Consider the following 27,740-nt stretch of genomic DNA (forward strand, 5'->3'; position numbering starts at 1 on the left):
GTTTCCACCACCAAAACCCTCCCCTGTGTCCTGATCATCTACAGCAATCTCTCTGTGACCTCCTGACTCTTTCTTCACTCCCTCTTCAGTCTATCAAAAATGTAGTTGTAAAGAGTATCTCTCACTCACCAGTCCAGTCATGTCCAGATGCTGCTCTTCAGGTCTTTTCAGTAGTATTCCTTTGTAGCAAACTAAAGCTCTTTTCCTCCCTTCGTTGCTCCTGCATATCACTCTGCTCTCTGGTTAGGGGTTTGTTTGGTGGGTTTTTTTGCACTCTTGAACACAGATTTCCAAAGTACTAGGCTTGCTTCCTAACAACAGAACCCTGCTTTCTCTCCCTCACTGGTCTTAAGATAATGGAACCACAAAGGTGGTGTGAAGCTACTTTTGCCTCTCCACCTCTGGCAATGCACCAAGTGCAGCACAATGATGGTTATCTCTGGGAGGTGATACCTCTTTGCGTTACTTAGGGAGGTGGTGGAATCTCCTTCCTTTGACATTTTTAATGTCAGGCTTGACAAAGCGTTGGCTGGGATGATTTAGTTGGGGATTGGTCCTGCTTTGAGCAGGGAGTTGGACTAGATGAGCTCCTGAGGTCCCTTCCAACCCTGATATTCTATGATTCTCTGGAGACACAAATCCACAGTTTGAGAACTGCAAAACTAATGATGGTGGTCTCTGATGGTATCTTCTAGACTGGGCACTGAGTCCCATTGGGTAGATAGAATGATTAACCTGAATAATCTATACAGAAGCCCCTGAAACCCCATAAGATTGGGTCCCTAATCCATGAACTATTGGAACTCATTTACAAAACTTTTCTTAAACATTACATGAATATATTGTCTTATACAATAGAATTAGAATTTATAATCCCTATTCCATGATGCGATATCTGAGCTATAATGTATCTTAATTAAAACTATTTGTAGATAAGGTTTTCTCCTCAAAAAGCTTTTTATCAAAAAAAAGATTAAAAAAAATTTTTTTTTAAATAATTGATTTTTATCCATCCTGCACATGGGTTGCTTTTTGGAGGTTTCCTTGCAACCGTAAAGATTAAAGATTTAGGTTTTTTTAAATGAAATCTGAGAATCTGGAGAACAAGATGACATCTTAAAAGAGGTGATGGCATGGTGTACCTGTTCTTCTGAGTCACCAACTTGCGTCCTGTGTACTTTATAGGGACCTTTTAACATCCAAGTTGATTGACTTGTTAGAAACCACTCTACAAACTTAATAGTGATACTTTGTTGTCTGTTGATACTCCAATGAGTCTTATGTTGTCATCTTATGATTTCCACCGAAACCGTCTTCATAGAAAACATAATTATTACTTTGGTAATAATTTTTTTGATCATTCTGTATCCTTTTGTTTAAGTTCCCCCATTTTCTTTTAGCACCTCAGTTATTATTCTCCTGCTCTGATATGTGGGTTTTAGTGGAGGGTGTATCAAGCATGCCTTGCATTGCATTCAGTAAGATCTGAAACTTCTTGATTGAGGTCTCTTCGGAGACTTATTTTATTGTGAAATCCACTGTTTACCATGTCTGATGATGATTGTAGATCCTTCGCTATTGTCAAGGTTGGTGTGGATTCAGATGCCCAAGACTGTGCCCCTGCAGCTTAAAGATATTATTGTTGGTTTGGGGTTTGTGAAGCATTATTCCTCAAGACTTTTCTTCTCTCAGAGTAGCTATTGTATTTTTGTATCATGAAATTTTTCAGCAGTCTATTATTTTAGGATTCATAAGTACATTGCTAGGTCTGGAGCCAGTTCAAAACACATCATCCATCTTGCACAGTAAATTTCCCCCCAACGTTATGTCTAATAAGACAGTAGTAAGTCTTAGATGAAGAGGTGATTTATTGAACCTTCAGCACTACTTGTACAACGCTATCATTTTTAGAGCAAAATTTAAGACATTCCTTATGCATTGGCTGCATAAAACCAAAAATATTAAAATAATTTTTTGGGAGAATATATTTTCAGAAGCACAAAAACTCTACCATCTATTTTCTTATTCATCCTCCCTAAAGAACAGATTCTGCTATGCTTTCTCATATTGAAAAGTACCTTATTCCTTGAGTCAACACTCCTGGTTTCAGTGGGATTACTTGTAAAGTAAGGTACTACTACTCACTGTAAGAGTGACAGAATATGGCCCTGAATGTTCATTCAGTCCTCTTTATAACATTGTCAGATATCACTAATGCCTCTAGCAGGGGAGTTGAAGTCTTCAGGCTCAAATCTGCATTGTGCTCATCATCTTGCAGAATTGTCACCCCCTCAGCTATATATTAAGCTCTACATTAGCCTGTTACACACAGTGAATGTATAATGTATTATGGTTACTGGCTTTTCTGTGAAGCTTTTTGGTGCTTTGATGAGTTATGCTACACATGCCAAGAACTGATCTGTCTCCAGAGAGATCAACATCAGTCTTCTTACTTCCAACGGAGGAAAAGAACTTCCACTGTAATGAAGAAGAACTGACACAGTAATGATGCTTCAAAGGTTTCTTGAAATTTCAGAGAATCTGGAATAGAATATCTTCAGCCCATTATCTCTTATATGATGGGAAACAGTTTTTAAAGTAATTAAAAATGCTGAGGCAGTCTCTCTCTCTTGACTGCATATATTTTTTGTGGAGGTTTCTAGGTCCTTAGTAAGCCACAATCCATCAACTGATAGTCCTTCAGAACACCTTTCTTTTGCCCATAATCTTCAGTATCTACCTTTGGATTCTGTCTGATAGAAATTGTCCTTTTTCCATTCATTGAATTCTTTCCAAGGCATTTGTAATAGTGTGGGCCAATCTCAAGGTACTCACCCAAAGGCTGCTACACTAAACAGATGCTACTAACAGAGAGAGGTCCATTAGTAAGCCATCTCTTCCATCCCACCTTTTGAGATCAGGGTGACTGAATCTAAAAGCCCTGTCTTAGGAAGATTCCTTATCTGATGTTGCCTCAAAGCAGTTCTGCCATCTTGCCACCACCCTTTAATTATTTGGAATGCTATCTGCAGCCTATTAAGTATGGCTTAACCTGATGCAATCACAGAAAAGGTGATTTTTATATGCATATTACTGTTCCTTTTAATTACTTCAGGTCGTTTCACCTAACTGTTCTCTATATCATGATTGCCTATGTTCTCTATATCTTGGCAACACTTTTAAGTGTGAGCACTACCTTTTTGCTACCTTTGTTCTATGAATGCGTTATGTATTAATTTTATTTTCAAGTTTGTAACATACTTATTTTTGGAGTGAGAATCATTCACAAAGCTTTGGTCTTAACTATCTTGAGCAGTTTAGTATCATCTGCAAACTTTGCCACCTCACTGTTTACCCCTTTCTCCAGATCATTTATGAATAAGATTTGTCCTAGGACTGACCCTTGGGGAACACCACTAGTTACCCCTCTCCATTCTGAAAATTTACCATTTATTCCTAACCTTTGTTCCCTGTCTTTTAACCAGTTTTCAATCCATGAAAGGATCTTCCCTCTTATCCCATGACAACTTAATTTACATAAGAGCCTTTGGTGAGGGACCTTGTCAAAGGCTTTCTGGAAATCCTACACTATGTCCACTGGATCCCCCTTGTCCACATGTTTGTTGACCCCCTTCAAAGAACTCTAATAGATTAGTAAGACATGATTTCCCTTTACAGAAACCATATTGACTTTTGCCCAACAATTTATGTTCTTCTATGTGTCTGACAATTTTATTCTTTACTATGGTTTCAACTAATTTGCCCGGCACGGACATTAGACTTACCGGTCTGTAATTGCCAGGATCACCTCTAGAGCCCTGTAACAGGATCCATGACCCACCCCTCTTCCTGGGACCCGCTTGCTGCCCCAATAAGGCTCAGATAGGCTTCAGGGTTGTGCAGTACCTGCGTCTTTATTTACATAAGGTTCTCCCACCACCAGCATCTATCTATATGCAAGCCCTGCAGGATTAGTCACATCCTTTACAGGCAGAGTCAGCCTTCAGCTAGGAGGCCTCCAGTTCCCTCCCTGACTGACTTCTCTCTGGCTTTCCCCCCTGGCGTCTGGCTCCCTCCCAGCCTTTATAGCCCTTGGTTTGTCAGGCCAGCAGGTGTTGCCAATCCTCAGGCCAGCATCAGGCCTTTTCCATCAGCCCCAATCTGTTTCCCCTGATTGGAGCTGACTGGACAGAGGCTAATTAGGTGCTTTTGCACCAGCACCCTGCTACAAGCCCTTTTTAAATATTGGCGTTACATTAGCTTTCTTCCAGTCATTCCAGGTCAGGTTTTCTAAACCTTTTATCATCTTTGTTTCTGTCCTCTGGACTCTCTCCAATTTGTCTACATCTTTCCTAAAGTGTGGGGCCCATAATTGGACACAGTACTGCAGCTGAGGTCTCACCAGTGCCTAGTAGAGCAGGACAATAACCTCCCATAACTTACATACGACACTACTTGTTAATATATACCCCAGAATTATATTATTTTTTTCACAGCTGCATCATATTGTTGACTCATATTCAGCTTGTGATCCACTATAACTCCCTGGTCCTTTTCAGCAGTACTACCACCTAGTCTAGATTATGAAAATCCCAGTATGAAATCATAGTGAAATATCTGGAGGAGGGGTAGGCAACCTATGGCACGCGTGCTGATTTTCAGTGGCACTCATACTGCCCGGCTCCTGGCCACCGGTCCAGGGGGCTCTGCACTTTAATTTAATTTTAAATGAAGCTTCTTAACATTTTAAAAACCTTATTTACTTTACATACAACAATAGTTTAGTTATATATTATAGACTTATAGAAAGAGACCTTTTAAAAACATTAAAATGTATTACTGGCATGCAAAATCTTAAATTAGAGTGAATAAATGAAGACTTGGCACATCACTTCTGAAAGGTTACTGACCCCTGATCTAGAGGATAACAATCTTGTTAAGGCTCCCTAAAGAGTTACAAAACGTGATAGTTTTAAATTATCTCGAAACAGATCTAAATATTTAACAACAAATTGTGATTCTGTAGCATCTCTCGTGATTTTTGTAACTTATGTTCTCACATTTGCCAGTAGTATTTACTATAATTAAGAAATTGACTATATCATTTGTTTGTGGTATTTCAAATGTAAAGAATTGCCTCCAAGGCACTATTTTATTGGTTTTACATTCCTTCCTGCTCTGTTAAATCTAATGAGGTTTATCTGTCCTTTAGGTGACCTACAAGCGGGATCTGTATGCTGCTGAATCAGTTATTAAGGGTATGTGTTTGTCTTTGTGACCATCAGTTCGTATAATTCTCAAATCAAACCCAGAATTTAGTTTGACACTGTTTTAAATTTATCACCAGAAGAAACAATAACCATACAACTGCTTTGGTTAGTTCTTTTAAAAATACCAACTTTATGTTATTTATTATTTATATAGTTGTAATGTTTGTATATATTTTACTCATGTGTAAAGATTAAAGAATATTTAGACTATAAAGAAAATGTGGAATATTTGTGACTTTAGAGGTGAAAATGTTGTAAAAAGATATGGCTATTTATTATACTAACAAGACAGTTAATTTATAACCTTTCTATATTGAGTACACACAAAGGTCAGTTTAAAATTTATGCAATTTTGGCACATATTTTTGTATATTTAGTGCTTTATACTGTACAGACTTATTCCAAAACATTATTCGTAGTACAAATTGCCCTGCTTGACTCTTCTACGATTACTGTATTTTTTCCCCTCTTTCTTGCCACTAATATTTAAAGAGAAACTGACAGGTAACATTTAATGTGAAACTCAGATTTTGTAAAAACAAGAATTTGAAAAATCTAAGTCCATTAGGAATGGTTCCACAAATTTTGTTTAAAAGTTTGTTTTTGAAAAACAAATAACAATGTTTGGTTTATGGGTAAAATACTGCTGCACTGTATTAGTGCATGAGAACTCTAACGTGAAATTAACTGGAATTTGTGAACTGGTAAAATCAGGAAGAAGATCAGATAATATAACTTGATAACAATACTCCTCTTAATTCCTGTATTTGGCTAGGTATTATGTTTATGCTTATACCATAAATTCAGAGATAGAAAGTAATAAAAATGAGGTTTCTATGCTAACAGAAATGCAAAAATTAACCAGACGATATAATACTGAAAAGTAATTAGATTTTTTTTTTCAGTTTGAATAATATAGGTCCAAATCCCACAAGCCCTTGTGCATGTGCTTAACTTTAAGTACATGAGTATGCTCACTGACTGTAGCAGGAGTTCTCATATGCTTGCAGTTAAGAACATATGTGTTTGGGGGATCAAAGTTAAACTGGGGCAATAAACTGGTAACAGAATAGTAGTTAAGGATTATATAATCAGTGATCACATCTTCAGCTGGCATAAGGTGGCAGAGTTTCATTGATGTGAATGGAGCTATGCCAATTTATGCCAGCTGAGAAGCTAGCCACAGACAAATCCAAGCCCTCCACGAGAGGAATTCACATTAAAATCAATAGAGTGTGTATAGTATGGGGCTTGTGATTTTTACCTTAACATGTTTTGTTTTGGTACTGAATTTATAAATGTCCACTTAACAAAGCACCATTTTATTTTGTCACTCAGACTTGTTGAGCCCACCCAAGGCTGATCTGCGTGCTCAAACTGACATAAATTATTTAAGTGGTTAGACATGCCAAGAGTAACTTAGCTGAACTAGATTTACATAAACAATACAAACAGTCCAAAACCGTACTTAATTTAATAGGCTGACCATATCTTGGCTAAAGGATCAATATTTAGTTTTAAAAACCCACCCATACCCACGTCTCTATATATGTTTTTCTCATTTTCCACTCCTCCTGCACCATTTCACCCTTAACTATCCCATCTATCACAAACGTAAATGGCAATTTATCCAATAACTATTACCTTAAATTATTTCTTCATTTTTACTGCCTTCATTTTTACTGCCTTTAACATAATTTTAAAGTGACCTATGCTTTATTTTTTGCATTGCACATGTAGGGCCCTCATGTTGTACTGCATCAATGGGGCTACTTTTATGACTAAGAGCTACTAGTTTGAGTGAGGGTTTTCAGGAGCTACCAAAGTTTCAAAGTTTTTTTGAATACAGTTAAAAGTATAACCCTATTGAATTATAAAAGATAGCATTAATTTTCTTTCAGCGACTTTTGTGATGTTTTGTGATTTGTGGGTAAAGAATATTTAATAATTTTGTGCTAAATCATGGCTTTACCATAAGCCCAGAGTAAGAGGCAGCACACTGTTGAGCAACCCAGAAGGAGACTATGATTTTCTGTGGTTTCTCCATTTTCTGTGGCTCTTCTGGGAGGGAGCAAACTACACCTGATCCAGATTCAGTGCAGCGCACACCACCTGACACACTGGTGCAGCTTTGCTGTCATGCACATCAGGGACGGGAGCCTCTTATGGTGTAGTGGCTCTTCAGAGCCTGTTTCCCCTTTCCTGCTGCTACTCAAGCTACAGGTAGTTGGTGCCTCCTTACTCCATTAGGCCCCTGTTCAAAACAGGCCATCATTTACGTACACACTAAAAGTTCTGTAGTGCACGTTGTCTGTCACAGACGACATCCTTGACCTTTAAGCAATACTAATGCTTTTCTTTTAACTCAGGCAGTAAGGAAATCCATTTAAGTTACGGCATTTAATCCATTTAAGTTAAATTATGTGCGTTCTGATGAGAATAATTTGGAGAAGTCTTCACTTTCTGACTACAGATGGTATCTTTTTGCTTTGAGTTATGATCTTGGATAAACAAATCTTTAAAGAGTTTATTCTTTATGAGCCAAAATGTCAAATTTATAGTTATGGCTGTGCACAGCTTGGCTAAGGAATAGTTTTCTTTTTACTACCTTTTTCCAGTGATGGTCTCATGGACTTTCTGAACAATGACTTATTTTGCTATTTTATTTATTACAGGATACTCTTGCATTTCTATCATTTTTCTTTGATTAATTGCCTAATTGTAATTTAATATAATAAAAGAAAAATTGTTGTAAAGATAAGTACTTGGCTGTAGAATAGTGTGTGAAAGAAGTCACAATTCATCATCTGACAGTAATTAGGTGACTTATTCCTTAGTCATCCACGTTACAAATGTAATTCTACCTATGCAAGAAAAGCTAACAAGTCCCCAAATGCTTCAGAAGAGCAGAACTAGGTTTTCAGCTGCTGGCTAAATGAGACCTGATGATAGACAAATTCCAGCCCACTAAACTGAACTCTGATGTAGGTAAGGACAACACAAATATAACTTTCATTTTCAGTGCAGTGCAATATATAAATAGCTTCATGAGTCACTATCTTCTGAAACTGTTTTCTTAAAACATACTTATTTATTTTCTCACTTCCTTAAGTCACAAAACCCCAGCACCATTCATTTTATAAACAGTAACAATGCTTTTCTTTAGTTCAGCAGGTATGAACTTGCAGAGTATGCAGACAAGGTGGCACATGTCTATTTTTTAATAGCCTATAAGTAAGGAAACCTCGTCTTGTAGTCAGGCTGACTCATTTGGAAATGAGATCTGGATAATACAAAATATCCTAAAAAATCTCTATTAGGACTACTGCCCCTAGGATAAGTATCTTTGAACTCGAGTTCAAACATGTAAACTTTAAAAGTAGCTTATCAACAAGAATTTTGTAATTTAGAGCCTGAACTTTTTTAATGAGCAGAGCCCTGCTTCTGTAACTACTTTAACATGCGTGATTATCAATGTGCACATGCAGACTGGGCATTCTGCATGCATAGTTGGCTGGATAGACACCTGCTTATCCATGTGTGGGGACAAATCCCAATTTTGGAGGCATGTACAAATGTAGTGACAGACTTTCAGCCTCAGTTTATGGAAATCAGGAATTATATTCCATATTATATGGAGAGCACATGTGAAAGGTTCTGAAAAACACTTCTGTGAGTTCCATGTTTATCAAAGGGCATATGTAGATGATACAGGATTTTCAGTCAGGGCTAGGAATGCAGGCCAGACCCTAACCAATGGCATGTTTCCACTATGTGGCAATGGGTGCCCATAATAATCAGTGCTGAATGGAAGTAAACTCTTCCTTCTCTGCCACCACAAATATTGCTCCCTCCCTTCTTTATATGCTAATGATAGTATGCACAGTGTTGAGTTCGATAGTTGTTTTTGTGTTCATAGAGTTATGTGTTTGTTCAGTGGGCAATCATAGGTTTGGTTAGATTTGTTGTGTTCTATGAAGAACTATGGAGCTTTGAAGAAAGTTTATACCCACAGACTGGACACCTAATGGCGGTCAATCCCCACCCCCTCACCCGCCACGTCTGCACAGATAGAAACCCTTCTTCCGTGAGAAAGTGATACCTTGAAAGTTCTGCAGGATGAACCATATCAAGTTTCCAGAGTAGTTTATCAACTCTTGTGTGCTTTTCTGTGATAAGGGACAGTAGAACCATAAGAAATTAGCTTGACATGTGGCAGCCACAGCATGGACATTCTGTTGAATTCACTGAAGAATTGAGGTAGAACAGAGGTCAACTAAACTAAACAGGTGCTTATAAAGGACAAGCATTTCAGTGATGGCTTGAGGGGGCCATGTCATGCAAATATTTTACAAAAGAAAGTGTGTGTGTGTGTCTGTGTGTGTCTGTGTGTAATTAAAAAAATGTTATGCTTAAAAGCTGACGACTGCTGTTTGCAATTAATTTTCTAGGACCTTGATAAGGTATTAATCTCCATTCAGGTAATGAAGCCAAAAAAAAACTTTATAGATTTTTTTTGTTTGTTTGTAGATTTGCAAGAATCTGACTAGTTTTTTTACCAACTTTACCTTTATGCTTGACTTAGGCATTGCTCAAATGATAGCATGCCGTGGGTTGGTGTGTGTGTGTACATAATATAATATATATATACACACACACACATTTAATTTAAAAGATTGGGTATAATTCTAGAGAGGAGGCGATGAGAGATGTCACTGAATAATCTGATCTGAAGCATTCTATGGATTACAGTACCTCAGCACAAAGCGGTCCGGTTAAGAACGAAGTCTCAGTTTTAACCTAGATTTTTTTGCTTTTGTAGATTTCTTGACTTTGTAGATTATTTAATTTTTCCCTCCTTTTTAATTTTTCAGACTTCAGATACCTCAGTCTGCAGGCTATAATTTCCATAATTTTTTCACACTTTCCTAAACACTTCAAAAGATGTTCTTTCAAGTTTCTGAAAGCATCATTTTTTAGTGAAAACAGATTTCATATATTTTCACAGCAAGTTTTAAAAATAAATCTGTATCAATTTCTATTTGCCCTGAAGTTAATTGAACACTGAATGATCTTAAATGCCTAATATGCTGCATTACATACTGTTCCAGCATGAACTATGAATTCTCGTAATGTTGATATGACTATGGCAGTGAAACTGGAAGTTTGCAGCTCAGATTTCTCAGTATTTGGGTAATACAAAGAAAAGTCGCTGTTAATTCGTCTTTGCAGGGAAGGGGAAATTCTCATTCTTGATATGTTTAAACACTCCTGTATAAATGCAGGTGTATTTCTGTGAATTCTTATTTTACTTACAGTTACTGTTAGAAGAATGTGAGAGTGGAACTACCCTTTATTTTGAGTGAATCATACATTTGTATACAATTTTTTTTACTATTTTATTCAGTTCCATCCCTAATACATTGTAGACAGGTGAATCATAGTGCTGCAAATTTGTTTTCTTTGCATTTATAATGATACCTTTGTACTGTACTTTGTAGCTTTCACAGTTTAGGGAAACTGCACCTGTCTTGTTTCCCTATGGTCCACCAAGGGCATGCACTTTTAGGCTTTTGTCTCCCAGACATTACCTCTCTTGGGCGGAGACCCGTGTCTCTCTCCCTCCTGACTGGGGTTTTTCCTACCCACATTGCGATATCTCCAGCAAGCCAGACTGCCTAAAAGGCCATCATCTGCATTTAGCTTTCTCTCCAGAGGCTATGTCCAGTATATTGCCTGCAGTTATAAGTTACCACACAGCTACTTATAAGCAAGCACATTTATTCTTAAGGTGAAAATATTATAGAGAAAACATATTAAAAACAGTAGGTGTCAGTCTTTCAAAATGCATAAGTCGTTTTTTCCTGTGGTTACAAGTTCATAACTGTCTCAGAATCAGAACAACCAGGAATAGTTCAGTCTTTCCTTTATACAGCTTGGGCCTTTGAGCTGGGCCCCTTTTAATAGGTGATCAGCAGACACAGCCCCACTCCTCAGGATGTAGCTTCAAAAGACTGAGTTTTTGCATAACCAGAGGTGAGGAATTTGCATTCACCTCTCCCTAAATATTCCTCAGGAAAACCCAATAGTTTTTGTTTCAAAAGTCCATTGTTGCCTGACACATTGTTCAATATAGTCCTTTGAAACCCCAGGTGTCACATATGTCACATATTCCCCATCAAGAGATTACATACAATCCAGGCCCACATTAATGACTGCACCGCATTTAAGGAGGGATTAGCAGTTTCGATTAAGGACAGCAACACCAACTGGATCCAGTGGGACATACCTCATCACACACTATGGTTGGAGTGGATGACGCCAAGGAGTTCACACAGACAGTGGCTTGTTCATACCACAGCAAGCTCTGGAGGGGCCTGAGTCACATAATAATATTTGCTGGGCATTTAATGGTTGTGGTTGTTTTGGCAGCACCTGTAAATTCAGGCACGTTTGTAAGGCATGTTTTGGGACCCATTCAGCCTGTTCTTGCCAGAGCGTTAAGGGATGATCACAAGGAGGAAACAGGACTGGGAGTGGCTCAAGGGCCAACTGCAGGTCTGGCTCGGTTGGAGCAGGGTCTGGGACACAGAATACAAGCTGGGTAGGGGGACAAACTGGGGGCAGTGCAATGCACACTGGCACCGACGCTTGTTAGGCTGGAGGTATTAAGGGTTCTCCTATGGGATTACTCTAACAAGGCAGATGGGGCATATTTGTGGGAGGGGTTTACTGTGGGATTTCGGATCCCCTTTGTGAGGAGTAGGACTCATGTGATGTCAAAAAAATTTAAGTCAGTAACTGGGAGGGAACATATTGTTGAACAGAAGATTACACAGGAATTAAAGGAGGGCAGGGTGGCTGGGCCATTTGACAATTACCTACAGAAAACTTGAGGATTTCCCCCCTGAATTTGGTCTTTTTTGAGGGACAATTTTATTGTGACAAGGCAATGCCCATGGGCTGTGCGGTATTCTGTTCAGCATTTGAAAAATGTAGTACAATGTTGCACTGGACAGTGGTGCGGGCAGTGGGACCATGCCAAGCAGTGCATTATTTGGATGATTTTTTGTTTGCAGGACGAACTGGGTCAAATGACTGTGTTCACCTATTGGACACATTTCAGGTCCTGGCTAAACAGTTGGGGAGTACCCCTAGTGGAAGAAAAAACAGACTACATTGACCTATGTGGGGATCGAGCTGGACACCAGGGAGGGCATATCGTGGCTCCCTCAGGATAAGCTTCGGGAGCTATTGGGATTGCTCAGGAGAGCAGTAGGAGCCAAAAAACTCACACTGTGAGACCTGCAATCTGTTCTGGGGAACCTGAACTTTGCCTGCAGGGTTGTTGCCCCGGGGAGTGCATGCTGTGCCTGGATGGCAGTGGCAAGAGCGGGTGTAGCCAGGCCACACCATAACATACGAGTCACTAGAGAGATGAAGGAGGATTTGAAGGTGTGGGAACGTTTTTTTTTAAGTCACTTCAATGGAGTATCATTGTGGAGGGAGGAATGGATATTACAAGGGGGTTTAAAAATCCATTCGGATGCTGCAGGGGGTACAGGTTTTGGGGTGTTTTATCAAGGCAGGTGGTGTGCCCAGAAACAGCCTGCCATTTGTACACAAAACGGAGTGGTGCATGATATGACTTCCTTGGTATTTTTTCCCATTTTAATTGCGGTGGTTATTTGGGGACCGGAGCTGGCTAAGAAGGGTGTGCTTCTGGTGTGACAACATGGCAGTGGTACAGGTTATCAATTGCAAATTTCCATATCGCACAGGGTTATAAAGTCGGTGAGGGCATTTGTTCTACAGTGTTTACACCTCAGCATCGGTTTTTCTCCCAAGCATGTGCCAGGCATGGATAATGGCATAGCAGACGCCTTGTCTCGTTTCCAGTTTGACAGATTCTGTGAGCTTGCACCAGGAGCTAGCAACGAATCTGAGCTCTGTCGAACCTTGGCATATGATGTAGTCGGTGGCATGGAGATTCTTGGCTCCGGGCACACAGCTGAGCACATTGTTTTTTAATGAGTTCTTTCAATTTAAGGATCCAGAGTGCTGGTTACCTATACTGCCCCGCAGAAGGCAGTTGTTGTGGTACCTGGTTGAGGACAACTCAGCGGCTGGTGCCCCTTGACGATGCTGGCATGGTGCAAGGGACAATGGGTTCTTGCGGGAGAATGGGGCTTCACCTATTGGGGTTGCTATACAAGAGGCCATTGGGAGATGTCGGGGAACCTGACTGGGTTGGGGGGAGGCTGCCAAGCAAATTGCTGGCACCTCCTTCTGGCAGATGTCCAGTGCAGGTTCTCCATAGGGAAGACATCCAGTGACCAGATAAATGGCCTGGTAAAGGACTTAAAAGGAGGTGCTAGATAAAGGAACAGAATGGGGGAGGGAAGTTGGGGACTCCTATGATTGGTACGGCAGGGAGCCAACCCCTCCCCCCATTCTCATAGCCACCTTAACCCTCCTATGAGGGGGGTGGATGGTAAGTTCCAAGCCATAAGTTGGCTGGGGGGACCGGGATGGAAAATGAAGCGGGGCTGGTGGAAGCCCCAGATAATGATTTGAATAAACGTGGATTTGCCTGTACTGTACACTTTATCTGCTGGGTAGTCCCGGACATCTATATAATAAAGTTGTGGCCTGATTAAATTCTATATCATGTGTCTGCTGTCCTTCTTTTGTTATATCCAGACAATAATAGACCATTCATTTAATACAGTGGACCCCAAAGATACTTAAAAATTTAATTCAGTTAGGTCTCCCAAGGATATTGCAGGAAATTGCTATATCTTTTTCAATAGCAGTGATAAGAAATCTTTAATTTGAAGTGAGAATGCCTTACTAAACAGAAATGATACTAAGGCAAAATTGAGGAAGACATGACGCTTAACTTTAGTACATGTTACTGTGAGTGGAAAAGAAAAGAATGTCCCAGTGAAGTGTTAAGTCTGGTGCAGAAGACAGTCCAATGCAGGTAACAAGTTGGATTAATTGGCAAGTGCCTAAGAAAACACCCTGTGTCCGAAACTGTCAGGGCAGTTGCTTGCATGAAGCTTGACAAAATTGGGATGTGGCAAGACTAGGCAATGATATAACTGGGACATGGCAAGATTCAGAAAATGGGTTGGGGTGACCTCTGGGCTGCCTTAGGGTTCAAACAAAGGAGTCTTACTATGTTGGAGAGAAGGGTTAAACATACCAGAGCAAGTCCCCAGTAAAGTGTTTGTTTTTTTTAAATTTTAGTCTAACAAACTCCCTGACTTCGCTGATTTAAGGACCTCAGGATTTGGCCCATTATATTCTGACAGCATGGAGAGCTTTAGCTGTGGTTATGGAATGGACAGAGACTTTGTGATAGGAGTACAGGTTAAAAAGGAAGCAGCACTTGGAGGTTTAATCCCACCACAGCTACATTTTACTCCATGTTCAGGGACAAAGCGGAGGAAGTCAAGGGTAGATGGGAGAGAGGCTGGGTTGTGTTCCAGAGAGATAAGGAGGAGTGTCATCTGAGCACAGGGAAGGGGAGGCCAAAGCAGTAGAAAGGTGGAGGGAGGCAATATAACAGTGATCAGGAAAAGGGAAGAAAAGCAGCCCAACTGGCAGCTGAAGGGGAAGATAGGGCATGGTGAGAGGGGAGAGGAGAGGCAGTCAGGAGGCATCGTTAGTGGTACAATAAGTTTGTATGCAGATTTTCTTAATGTGAAGAGATGCATATCATCAAACCAATTGACTTTGTGTATCATCAAGTTTTCCAACCATCCAGTACCTCTTTTTTAGCTGTTTCTATAAATTCTAATTGTCCAAACTTCTTTTCTTTATTTTTCTTCTTGAAGTCATCTTTTAAAAATGATTTCAATATCCCATTGGTGTTTGAATTATCATTAATTTTATTACTCTCCTCACTTATGGACTTTCTCTTTAATATTACTCCCTCACCTGCTATTTTTAATAAAATGACTTGTTATTCCTTCTAACTGTTTTTGATAGCATTAAGATGTTTTGCTCCTCTCTCTTAAGGTTAACCTAGAAATCTTAATTGCCATTTTGTATTCTTCTCCCTTTACCCCTTAAAGTCCAGGGGATAGGAGATTTTTGAGGGGTGAGGAGTTGACTTTTTAAACTGAGATCTTTGAGCAGCCCCTTGCGAAGTTACATTGGACGCTATTTGTTTGCAGACTCCTCTTTCAGAGAAATTGTGTGTTGTGTCTTAGTTCTGCTGCCTTTTAGGATTCCACAGCCATATTCCACATGTTGATTTTCATAATTGCTCTAATCTGACTTTACTAAAATACTTAGTTCCTCAACACTTCATTTTTTGAAATCTACTACCCTTGAATTGCTCCATTATGTACGCATATCTTGTACTGCTTCATTTTTTGTACTGTGCTAAATTGATGTGATTTGTGGTTTCTGGTTTCAAGCTTCTCTACTATTCTCAACAAGTTCCTCTCTGCTGGTAAGAAGTAAATTCAGGATGCTTCTCCTGTCCACGCAGGTCCCACTTTTTATATCATAAAATTCTTCCTTTTTGGGTAGAAGACAGCTTTGATGCATGTTTGGCTTCACTTTCTGCCCAACAAATCTATTGGAATATAAATTCTCCCATAAGGATGGTATCCCATGGTTTCCAATTGCCTGAGAATTGGGCCATACATTTTTCATTCTCGCTTTCATCTGGTCTTTGTAGTCTGTAAGAAGATGCTTCTTGTTTCTCATTTATTTTTCTTTCTTTGTAGCCTAATCCAAAAAACTTCACCACCATTCTCTTCACTGTCAAATTGTGCTTTGGTGGCATTGTAAATAATGTAATGTATAGCAGCATCCTTCCACCACTTCTTTAGAGCTTATAGGCGATTAATTCAGTTTTAATGTTAATAAAAAAACTGCTTGAAAATTATCACAAATCTCATTCATTTTCCAAGAACACTAACTCCAGCAATAAGCAGTTTTTAAATTTTTTTTGTTCTGTATTTGTTACCCTTTATACGGAAGTGCTTGATCATATGCCATAGAGAAGGAGGGTAAGTTTTCTTAGACAATGTTAAAGACATCTGAATAAATATATCATTTGGTGTTTAAATATTTAAAACCTTTCCACATGAGGCTAGTATATATTTTTATATCCAATGTTGTTTTGATGAGCATTCAGGTCATATTTGTATAATTTCTTTTAAATCCCTCAATGCTAATTTAATTTTTTAGGTTTGTTGATTTTTGTCCTTGAAGTGTGGTACAGATCTGTTTTCAGTATAATTATACTGCACATTTATTATTTTTTAGATGCTTGTAGAATGGGCACCCAGAAGACAATACAAACTGTACATGTCAGTATGCATGTTAATTGGGCATCAAAAGGATAAAAACTGCATTAAATAAGAGTTGGATTAAAAAATGTTGTTAAAAAATAACAACAACAGAAACAACCCATCAGGAAAAATCTTGTTGAATCTTAAAATTAGAGACAGAGTTCCTGCTTTGAAATGTTGGTATTATGGAACTGACGGGGCATTAACTGCATTATTTTTATTAGTAGTAGTAAATTTGTTATTCTCATCTAGACCAATGTGGTAGTAATGAGTTCCCAGTTGTGAGGCTGTTGTCTCATAATCAGATGGATTGCAACCTTTGACCTGATCTACAACTTGCTCCATGTGGGTTGCTCCCTGTGCCCAAAACCTCATTGATTTCAATAGAGCTCTATGTGAGCAAACACTCACCTGGAGCTGGTTGTTTGGTTCAGGACTTAGTTTGTCTGGCTGTCCCATATGCTTCTTGCCCATTTGATAATATACCTTTTGCAGCATTGCTAATAATGTATTTAGTGTCCAGTTGGAAGTTGGGGTGGGGAAGAATTAAGCTTGTATGAAATCAGTATACCAGGAAATTATTATACTCTCTTGATAGTCATTAAATGTTAGTATGTGGGGTTCATCCAAAACTCATTGAAGTCAATTAGGAATCTTTCCATTGATTTCAGGGAGCTTTAGATCAGGCCCTGTGTGTGAGATTTTTACAAAATTCTGCAGAAATAGGAAATAGGGAATAAACTGCTAATTTGATTTTCTGATTTATGTTAATTGTGCTGACTTGCCTTGGAGTAGGGCCTCTTAAAATGAGATTTTCAGCTGTTGAAAAGGCTATATCGAAAAACAACAGCTGAAGAAGTTGAAAGTAGAGTTCAGCAGATGAATAATTTTGTTTGATATAGTCTTTATATGAAACATTCAGTTCTTGTTTTCTCTTGATCATAGACACTCTATCACAACAAGTTTGTGTTACCACTGATATGAAAGAAGATGCTGTGCAGTTAGGTTTTCTCCTTCAAGAAACTCTGAAAAACGAAGTAAAAGTAAGTACTAATACATAGCATATGTGTTAGTAATATTACTAATAGTCTGTTTCTGGTTGCCATCAACTCTTAAGGAAATGGACCAAATTTCACCATTGTGTTAAAGACAGTATCCAAGGCCCTCTGTGCCACTAGAATAGTTTAAATGGGAAAAGGAAACTAATCAGCTATTCTGCGTCCAGTTTCATACATGTGTCTTGCCAAAACTTTGAAAAGTGCGTTACTGGCTCTCAGCACTTGAGAAATATATCCTCAATTTGTTTGAGACAGCTTTGCCACTCTAGTCCGTAAGAGCAAACATATTAGGATTCACTAAGTATTTGTGCTTACTTCTTCATGCAAAGTCTAAAGAATCATTGGCTACACTATTGTGAGATAGATTTCTCTGATTATTCAATTAATTCATCTCTCCAGAGGACAGATTGTGATGAGAGATTCCAAAAGCCAATACCAACAGAAAAAAACACCTCAAAAATTGTATCAGTGAACTGAAGGAAATGCAAACAACAACTTTTCTGAGAGAATTCCAACACTTACCTCATCTCATGCAAAGTAGCACCTCTCACAATGATTTTTAACCAGAACTTTATAATTAAATACGTGACTAATAAATTAATGTTGTTATTGAAAGATACTTTTCACAACTCACATATCTATTACTGTAAAAGAACTAGGTCAACAACCTTTCCTATTCATTGGAATTGTTAATTTATTCATTGCCTTATTAAAACAAGTAAATTTATAAGGAGACTAAAGATGTTTCCTTCTTTGTGCTCGAAAATTATGCACCGCTGGTTCCTCAGTCCCGGGTCTCTCCTATCCAAAGATTGCCAATTGTGATGAATATAACTAAGTTGTGTACTAGTTTTGTGATTAAATAAATATCCACAAGGGACTAGACTGAAACTATTTCATTCATTTCACTTGGGGTGTAGGCCAGGTTCACTAATGCCTTTCAGTGCATTAATCACAGTCCTCTGGAATGGTATTAATTATGTATATATTTAATAAAGTTCAACTGTAATATTTTAACATTTTTTATGGATACCTGCTGCATGGGTATTAATGTGTTTTTATAAATACGGAAATAAAAGAAAGTTGAAACCGTAACATAGGTGGCAAGGTAAGTAGGAAAAATGTGTTTTCTCTAAAAATAGTGTTTTCTATACAATTCATTTTATATTACAAAATGTCAAGGTTGTTTAAAATTTCCATCTTATGAATCAAAATGGCATGTTTGTGACCATTTTCTATAACTGAAAGCTAATTGCTCCTAAATCCAGTAATGATTTGGCAAGACTTCTTATCTCCATCCATTTAGTTACATAAGCATACTCTACTCATCAGGTGTTATTTCTGCATGTTGTTTACTCACCAAGTGTTATCAAAGCTTAACTGAAAACACCAGCTCGTATCCCTCAGAATTTTTAAAAACATTTTTATTCAAAATACTGGCACACAGACTGAAAATCAGCTCCATTTGGCTGCTGCATTTCTTATTTGCTGCTGAACTAGAAACCTAAGGGTCAATGACACTTAGATTCCTGCTTTTGTGGATGGTTCAGTAACTTGTGGGTTACTGCAGCATATCTTTTAGAAAGGCATCCTGTCTTGATATAAAGATTTCAAAGATGGAGAATCCACCACATCTTGTGGTAATTTGTTCTGATGGTTAATTATCTACTGTTAAAACATGATTTTCTATTTTGAAAGTCTAACCTCAATTTCCAGCCACTGGATCTTGTTATGCTCTTGTCTGCTAGGCTGACACATGTTTTTCTATCACATAATTTCTCTTTATGTAAGTGTTTAGGTTGTAATCAAGTAACCTCTTAACCTTCTTTTTGATAAGCTAAATAGATTGATCTCCTAAGTCTCATTTTCAGGAATGTTTTCAAGTTTATAAATCATTCTTGTGGCTCTTTTCGGAGCCCTCTCAATTTTTCAGATTCCTTTTTTTGAAGCGTTGACATCAAAACTGGACATGATATTTCAATAGTAGTTTCATTAGTGTCCTATTGTGAAGGTATAAGGGATACCTTTCGACTGAGGTGAAAGGCCAGCAGCTGGCTGCTGCACCTGGGAAAAGACCTGCAGCTTAACTGGCTGATCCTCATAAAAGGAGGAACAGGAAATGAAGAGGGGAACTGCCATAGGCTGGAGCTACTGGTATGAGGAACTGCTCCCAGAAGTAAAAAATGGACAGAAGGGAGACTGTGGGAAATCCTGTTATCAAAAAGGCTCTGAGGTAAGAGCCAGGAACTTTGGGTTGAGGAACTTATGGGGAGTGAGGGACAGACTTAGGGAAGTTTTGATCTCGTTGAGAAGACTGGAAACCATGTTGTCTGGGCTTGGTGAGAAGGTTCCAGGCAGAATTCCCCCGGGAGGGCACTGGTTCCGCATGAGCAACCCAGGGTCCAGCAGGAAGAGGACTTTATTGGACAGGCCCCATTCTCTTCCACATATACAGCAGTAATGTAACCTGCCTACTGCTATTTGATGTTCACGTTCATACATTCAAGTATCACAACAGCTCTTTTGGCAAAAGTATCTCACTGGGAGCTCATATTGTCTTGTTTAGCCACTTTAACCCCTAAATCCTTTTCAGAATAACTGCTTTCCAGGATACAGTTCCCTACCACATGTGCTTGGCCGGCATTATTTGTTCACAGATGTACGATCCTATATTTGTCCATGTTGAACTACATGTTGTTTGATCACGCCCAGCTTACCAGTATTCAGATTGTCTGTAACTGACCTGTTCTTATCTAACACCTAACCAATCTTTGGGTCATAGAAAACTTTATCAGTAATGATTTCTTCCAGATCATCAATAAAAATGTTAAATAAAGTTGCACAAGAACTGAACCCTATGGGATTCCTAATGTAATGTTCTCAGTCTCCAAGGTTCGATGCTCAGTTTGTCTCATCTTTCCTGCCTGCCCCAAAGAGTGAGTGCTGTCTTGGTCATGAATTGTGGGTTGGGGGTGAGGGGAAGGAAAAAAGAATTGTAGAATGCAGATGTAAAAAAATGATGAGAAAGCTGAAAATTCAGACTGCTAAAACTCTGGAGACCTTTATGACCCACTCTAATAATTGTCAAGTCATTGTTTAAAAGTATCCTCTTTCACTTGTTAAACCAGAACTAAAGTGGGATTGATACTTGCTTATCATTTCTGACATTGTGTCTCCTATAGTGCGAATGCCCAGTATTTCTCCAAGAGTATGTAGATGATTGGGCAAGAAGCCTGGAATGCCATAGAATGGAAACAAAGAATGATAATAATCTGACTTACAGCTTTCAGAATTTTACACTAAACATACTAGATACTGCAAATTGTAAGGAAAAGATAGACAGATCTGCATTGGTGGATTGCATGAGAAACTGAAACACCAACTCAAATGTTATCATTCCTTGGGGCACAGCATTTTGGAATCAGGTGTTGTCTTCCCCAGCAAATATATGGAGAATTCAGCTGATCAGCACTCCAGAGTATACGGTGTACCAAACAAATTGACAATGAATACCACGAAGAAATCCTATTGGGATGTGATCCAATATTAAAAAAAAATAACTTCTTTTGAGTTTATTGTACTGGCACATTACTGTTTCTTTAAATGTAAGGAAAATATTGGAAGATAACTGTATAACTTGTTTAAAATGATCTACTTTATAACTCATTTTCCAAACAGGAAGGTGAAAAATCCCCAGGGTCTCTGCCAGTCTGTGAGGAAATTCCTTCCCAGCATGGGACATGGGTCACTTGCAGGTTTAAACTAGTGTAAATGGTGGAGTCTCTGTAACCTGAAGTCTTTAAACCATGATTTGAGGACTTAAGCAACTCAGCCAGAGGTTAGGGGCCTATTACAGGAGTGGGTGGGTGAGGTTTTGTGGCCTGCAATGTGCTGGAGGTCAGACTAGATGATGACGGTCTCTTCTGACATTAAAGTTTGTGAGTAAGTTTCCAGGCAAAACAAAAGGCAGCATGAAGCTATTTCTGGCTGGCCTTTTATTTATTCCAAATTAATGTCTTATGTTAGCAAACATTTCCCCCTCTGATCTGTAATTAGAAGCTTTATCTTAACATAAAGCAAGCCTGAAGTTGATATTGTATTGGAGTCATTTTTGTTAGGATGAGAACACTTCTTAACTGATACTATGCAAAAATCATTATGTATTAGCCATAATACAATTAGAGACTCTTTTAAAGTATTAATTGAAAAAATGGTCCTCAGGAGAAATTCAAAGTGTTAATCACTGTATATAGAAACTTAAAAGTTCTCGACCCTAAAAACAGCCTCTCCCTCTCCAGCGCTCCATCTATCTATTGGAAACAATGGAACTTGCCATTCCAGGGTTGAAGCTTACAGGGGCTGGAGGCAGGGTATTCTCAGTAGCAGGCCTAAATCTCTAGACTTGCTCTTTCCAGCAATAGCACTTAAATGTGAATCTGGCCAGGGTGATAAAGATTTGAAGGATACACCTATTTGTCCAGGTTTTTTCAACTGATACAGTGTCCTGGCTTTTAGTTGTCTCAGCCGATCTGGCTCTGCCCTCTCTTTTAAGCAGCAGGGAGTTTTTGAGTTGCATATTTAGAATGTTAATTGTGAATTTTAAGCCATGTAAAATGCTCACAGACATTGAGTGGTGGTGGCTTTAAAAGAGAGAGTAGTAATACTATTCTGAGTTTGTATAGTGACACTATATATGTTTGCTTTTTCAGCAGGTTAAAGGTATATCAGTGTTTCTATGTAAAAATGATAGTCATCTACAGAACATCTTTTTAGGACAATGCTACAATTTTATTTGCATAAATGTGAGTATTATGGACAAACATGCTAATTATGCACTTCACAGTTAAAATATTTATTGATTTTTTTTAAATAAATCAATAACTCACAATAAGTTTTTGTGGGTAATGTGTTTTGAACAATAGTAATTGCTACATAGGAATCTCACTCCTGAGGTTTGTTTTTCTAGTGTATGATAGGCCCAGAAATTCCCTTATATTTCAAGTCATAGACCATTGAGACACTATGGACTATGCGCCTGGCCTACCCTGCATTCTTGCACTCATTCCAATCACAAGCACCTTGTAAAACCAGCCAGTGAGTTATTGCATAGGAGGGATAAAGAGTTCTTATAAATCACCAGTTGAAAAAATAAACTGTAAAGGATCATAGGGTTGATAGTGTACTTATTTGATTCTTGTTGTGCTATCTCAACAACAGAGTACTCAGACTGGATTTGTCAGAGCCAGTAGGTACCAGCACAGACATTAGGTGAAGTGCATAATGGATTTGTCCAGGTTTTATGCTCCTGGGGTAATTGACTGAGAATGGGAACAGTTAACTAACAATAGGAACATTAACAATGTTACTATGTAGGCAGGCTGCTACAGGGGCGCAGAATAGGGCGACTAGACAGCAAGTGTGAAAAATCAGGACAGGGGGTGAGGGGTAATAAGAGCCTATATAAGAAAAGGACCCAAAAATCGGGACTGTCCCTATAAAATCGGGACATCTGGTCACCCTAGCACAGAATTACATCAGGAGTAAATCTGAGACTCCCTGTAATGCAGTGATTCCCAAACTGGGGTTCGCCAGAAAAATTTCACTAATGGCGGCCAGAGGACCCCGGGCATTGGAGGCAGCAGGTGGGCCCCGGTTGCAGGGCAGACAGCCCCAAGCCCCAGGGAGAGCGGAGCAGGGCAGTTGGGGCTGGCACCCCGAACCCTCCCCCTGTGAGTGGGGGAGCCGGCAGCCCGAATCCCGGCGCTCCATGCGGGGCTGGCAGCCCAAGCCCCAGGGAGAGCTGGGCCGGGCGGTTGGGGCTGGCAGCCCGAGCCCTGCCTCCATCAGCAGGGGAGCTGGCCGCCCGAACCCCAGTGCTCTGTGTGGGGCTGACAGCTTGAGCCCCAGGGAGAGCGCGGTTGGGCAGTTGGGGCTGGCAGCGGGACCTGCAGCCCGAGCTCAGTTGACCAGGGCGGTCAATGGGGTCCAGCAGCAGGAGCCCCGTGGAGTGCAGAGGAAATTTAAACTTAAATCCCTGGAAATATTCATTTTTAGGAGGGAATTTACGAGATTTCACAATTTAGTGAAAGGGGTTCGCATGCTGTTAAAGTTTGGGAACCACTGCTGTAATGGATGCTTCCACAGAGATTGCAGTCCACTGAGATTGCCTCACGTGGCTATGTGACTGGTTCAGAATGTTGTTATGGCCATCAAACTCAGCATCCATCACACAGTCTGTGCTGGTACCTACTGGCTCTGACAAATCCATTCTGCTAAACCTCTGGCTAGGATCCTGTACTGGAGCAGGAAGGATTTAATTTGAACCACGTCTAGATTCCAGTTTTGTCACTTATATGCCTTAGAATGTAGCAGAATTTGTGACAGTGCACTATATATGGCTATAATTTCACCAATCCAAAGCATTACAAATATAAGAGGTATATTAAGGGTGTATTTCCCTTTCCAGTGGATAAAAGAAACTTTTGCTGCACTCTGTGAATTAGGCTTTGCTTTATTTTCTTTTGGTAACTTTAAAATTTGCTTTTATTTAGGCTAAAAAATCAGACATTAAGGAAACCCAGCAACTAGTGGATAAACTTGAAAAAGCAAGAATTTCTGTTTTACATCCAGTTGTTCTCATTTCGGTAGGTTAACTTATATAAGTTTAATATAATAAACCTCTAATCAAATATAAAATGGTTTTCTTAGAATCTGTATAGTTTATAAAATATTTCATGTGATGCACCTTGGGATTTTAAGTGTTTTTAAATGGTGAACTGTAAATGAGATTATAAAAAGTCATTGCACTTCATCAATATGTACTTAATGCTGCCAGGAGCCAAGCTGAGGCAGATAAAAGGTACAGCATTAGTTGAAAATTTACTTTATTTTCTTGAAGGTTTCATGGTGTCTAGTCCTAGTGGATCCCACTGCTTTATTATGCCCCATTCATTCTGGCGATGCTTCAGATTGCATAGAGCTCTGTAAGAGTGTGGAACAAGCCAGTCGGGTGTCAGATAAATGGCATTTTAGTTATGTTGTGTGGATTTATCAAAGTTTTAAAATTATGATAATTTTCTGCCACATGTATTACAGGGAAATTTGAAAAACTGTGTACAATATCATTTTAAAATGTCATTTACCTACCTGCATCTCTTAAGACATAATAGATTCAGCTATGTGTAAACTTTCATTAAGTATCAGTCTTTCTAAGCGTATATATTATCAATCTGTATGTGGCTTACATTCTGGTTACATGGGTCATTTGCTACTGCTGCTGAGGATACCTTCAGAGTTTGGGCTGAATGCTGCTTCTACACCTAGAGGGGCAGAGGGATTCATATCCACACAAAATGTGAGACAAGCATTTTCCATGCAGCTGAGCAGCTCTGCAAGCCTCTGCTTCTACTGAACAGCTGTGCATAGTTCTCTGAACTAGTTTTCTGCCTTGCTGAGAGAATGGAGACGGGGGAGTTACCAGTTCTACCTAGTACTAAGGATTATGCTGCTGTATTGTACTTAAAGGTTTTGGTAGAAATAGTGCATCACAACTGACTGTTACTTTAAATATCATTCTTTGAGTAAGGTACTTGTAAACATATAGGTTGATGTTATACATGAAGCCACTGGCAGTAGAATCTCAGCTAGTCGGAGAGGATTGCATTGTCTAAGGGTAAGGCTAGGAGTCAAGAACTCCTGAGTTCTAGTCTCAGCCCTGACAGTCACTTTCTCTGTATCCAGAACAAATCACTTATCCTTTACCAACTAACAGAGATGTTGTGAAGATTCATTAGTTAATGTTTATAAAACACTTTCCAAGTGAATAGCACATCACAAGTACTACATCCTTATCTGACCCAAGTGTTCACTGCACACAGTGGGCTAGTGTGAATGCTGATCCTTGGCATCTGAGAATTTAGTGTTTACTTGCTTATGGACATTTATGAGGAAATTCAGTAGGGACCTCCATGCGTACCAACCTCTTAAGTTTTAGGTGGGCTTCCTCTGTTTACCTATGAGAAATAGAGAAAATCCAGATCTCTCACTCCTGCACCCAGTATTTAGGGGCCTCCATAAAAGACTCTTCTTTCTTACCAACTATTCAGCTATGTGGTAACACAAAATACTTTCCCTCTGGGGCAGAATATTGTTTTCATTATCCCTTGAATAACTGCTTTAATCACTTTCTCTACATATAAAGCCCAAGGAGGAGCATGATGAGTGAATCTTTATAGAATTATCAATCAGCCAGATAACATGATAACTTTAAAATCTTTTGCAGTAGATGTCCTGGCTGTTGTCTGTTATCAGATGGGTATTAAATTCTTTCTTGTCTGGGGTGTAAAATGAAAGGGCTAAGGATTGATAGTAGCAATAATAAAACATACCAGACTCATGTCAATGTTTGAAGAAAAATATATGAGAACATAAATTCCTTACAAGAACTCACTAAGGAAACTTCTGTCAGGGTTCTGCCCTCAAACTACACAGATCCTGACATCTGCCTGCGGTGCGGCACCATCTTTGCAGAAGCTCTGATTCTCTGCTCTGCCTCCCAATCCCAAATTGTTAAACTGTTAATACCTTCTAAGAAGAATAAGATACATTTTAAACTACGGGATCTGATTCATCTGTTAAGTTATTCTCACAGTACATTCTAAATATCCCTGGCCTAGATAGCCTGGGAATAGCCTTAATAACAGATACACAAAATTGCCTGTTTTGATGCAGATGAAGTCTCTCTTCAAAATAGAGCAATGTCCTAAAAATAAATAGACCTGGTGCTTAAAAAAAAAGCTTTGTATAGAATTCTTTGTCCAGAATTCTTATTGCTACCTATTCATATTCTCGGTTTATGGAGCTTCCACATTATTTTCAGAAATAGAAAATGGAAAGAGGTCTGAAAAATATGTTTTTAATTAATAAAGAGTTAAACAAATCATTGTCTCATATTAATCACTGGGAACTATTTAAATCCTTTAAACTTCTGATCCCTAAAATTCACTACAGATGGTATAGCTGGGGGATAGAAATTTCTTTCATCAGTCTTTAATTATTCAGTGTTGGGTGTACTCCTAAATAATGGCAACTATAGTGAAATTCTTCTCAGTTTGATATTTTTATTTTTAAAAATAAATAAATTTAACTTACAGAACCTGAATGAAGTGTTAGAAAACTATTCTGTATAACATTGCTCTTTTGATGTAAAAGTGGATACGTACATTTCTCAGACAAATAAATGTCAAAACTTACGGTATTATGAGGCTGTTGGCACAATTGGTCATTATGTTTTTTTAGATACTGGTTGACTGATAAACATTTCCCTTTTTGAGTCCAGAAGTAAACTTATCCCTTGCTATGGAGCCAGGAAGGGATAGGTGAAAAGAAGCAGCAGACTTCCTCTAATCTAACATAGAAAAACCTGTATTAAGGGTTTTTCCTTCCGCCCTAACAAGCTTTTTATTTCCTTTTTTGTATAAATAGAAAGTTCTCACACACTCTGCACTTATTTCAGAACACCTTCTCTGATAAAAAAAAGAATCCGATCACTGGCAGAATTGGTTTTGTATTACTTTGCTTTTTTTTTTAGTGTTTAACTTTTTTGATTCTCTGGTGCATTGCACTGCTTAGCACCAAACCACCAATTTAGCTAGCGAGGGGAGGATTGCCGCAGTATAAGGTTTTAGAGTAGCAGCCGTGTTAGTCTGTATCCGCAAAAAGAAAAGGAGGGCTTGTGGCACCTTAGAGACTAACAAATTTATTTGAGCATAAGCTTTCGTGAGCTACAGTTCACTTCATCAGATGCATGCAGTGGAAAATACAGTGGGGAGATTTATATACACAGAGAACATGAAACAATGGTGTTACCATACAGACTGTAACAAGAGTGATCACTTAAGGTGAGCTATTAGCAGCAGGAGAGCTGGGGTCGGGGGGGAACCTTTTGTAGTGATAATCAAGGTGGGCCATTTCCAGCAGTTGACAAGAACATGTGAGGAACAGTTTGGGGAGGGGGAATAAACATGGGGAAATAGTTTTACTTTGTGTAATGACACACCCACTCCCAGTCTTTATTCAAGCCTAAGTTAATTGTA

At 38.9% G+C, this 27,740-nt stretch overlaps 1 protein-coding gene across 8 annotated transcripts in view; it reads left to right on the plus strand.

The window, feature by feature from the left end:
- CRPPA (CDP-L-ribitol pyrophosphorylase A) overlaps positions 1 to 27,740 on the plus strand; it is a 180,140-nt gene that overhangs the window by 81,445 nt on the left and 70,955 nt on the right. For 5 of the 8 annotated variants that reach the window (XM_037890588.2, XM_037890589.2, XM_043541120.1 and 2 more), the window contains exons 5-8: positions 5,213 to 5,258; positions 17,534 to 17,631; positions 22,356 to 22,448; positions 24,198 to 24,290. In XM_037890588.2, coding sequence (XP_037746516.1) covers positions 5,213 to 5,258; positions 17,534 to 17,631; positions 22,356 to 22,448; positions 24,198 to 24,290 — 330 coding nt within the window. The remainder of the gene's footprint in view (positions 1 to 5,212; positions 5,259 to 17,533; positions 17,632 to 22,355; positions 22,449 to 24,197; positions 24,291 to 27,740) is intronic. The other 3 variants (XM_037890592.2, XM_043541121.1, XM_043541122.1) reach the window with 1 other exon arrangement.

The sequence above is a fragment of the Chelonia mydas genome, chromosome 2, assembly GCF_015237465.2.
Source record: "Chelonia mydas isolate rCheMyd1 chromosome 2, rCheMyd1.pri.v2, whole genome shotgun sequence".
Taxonomy (NCBI): Eukaryota; Metazoa; Chordata; order Testudines; family Cheloniidae; genus Chelonia; species Chelonia mydas.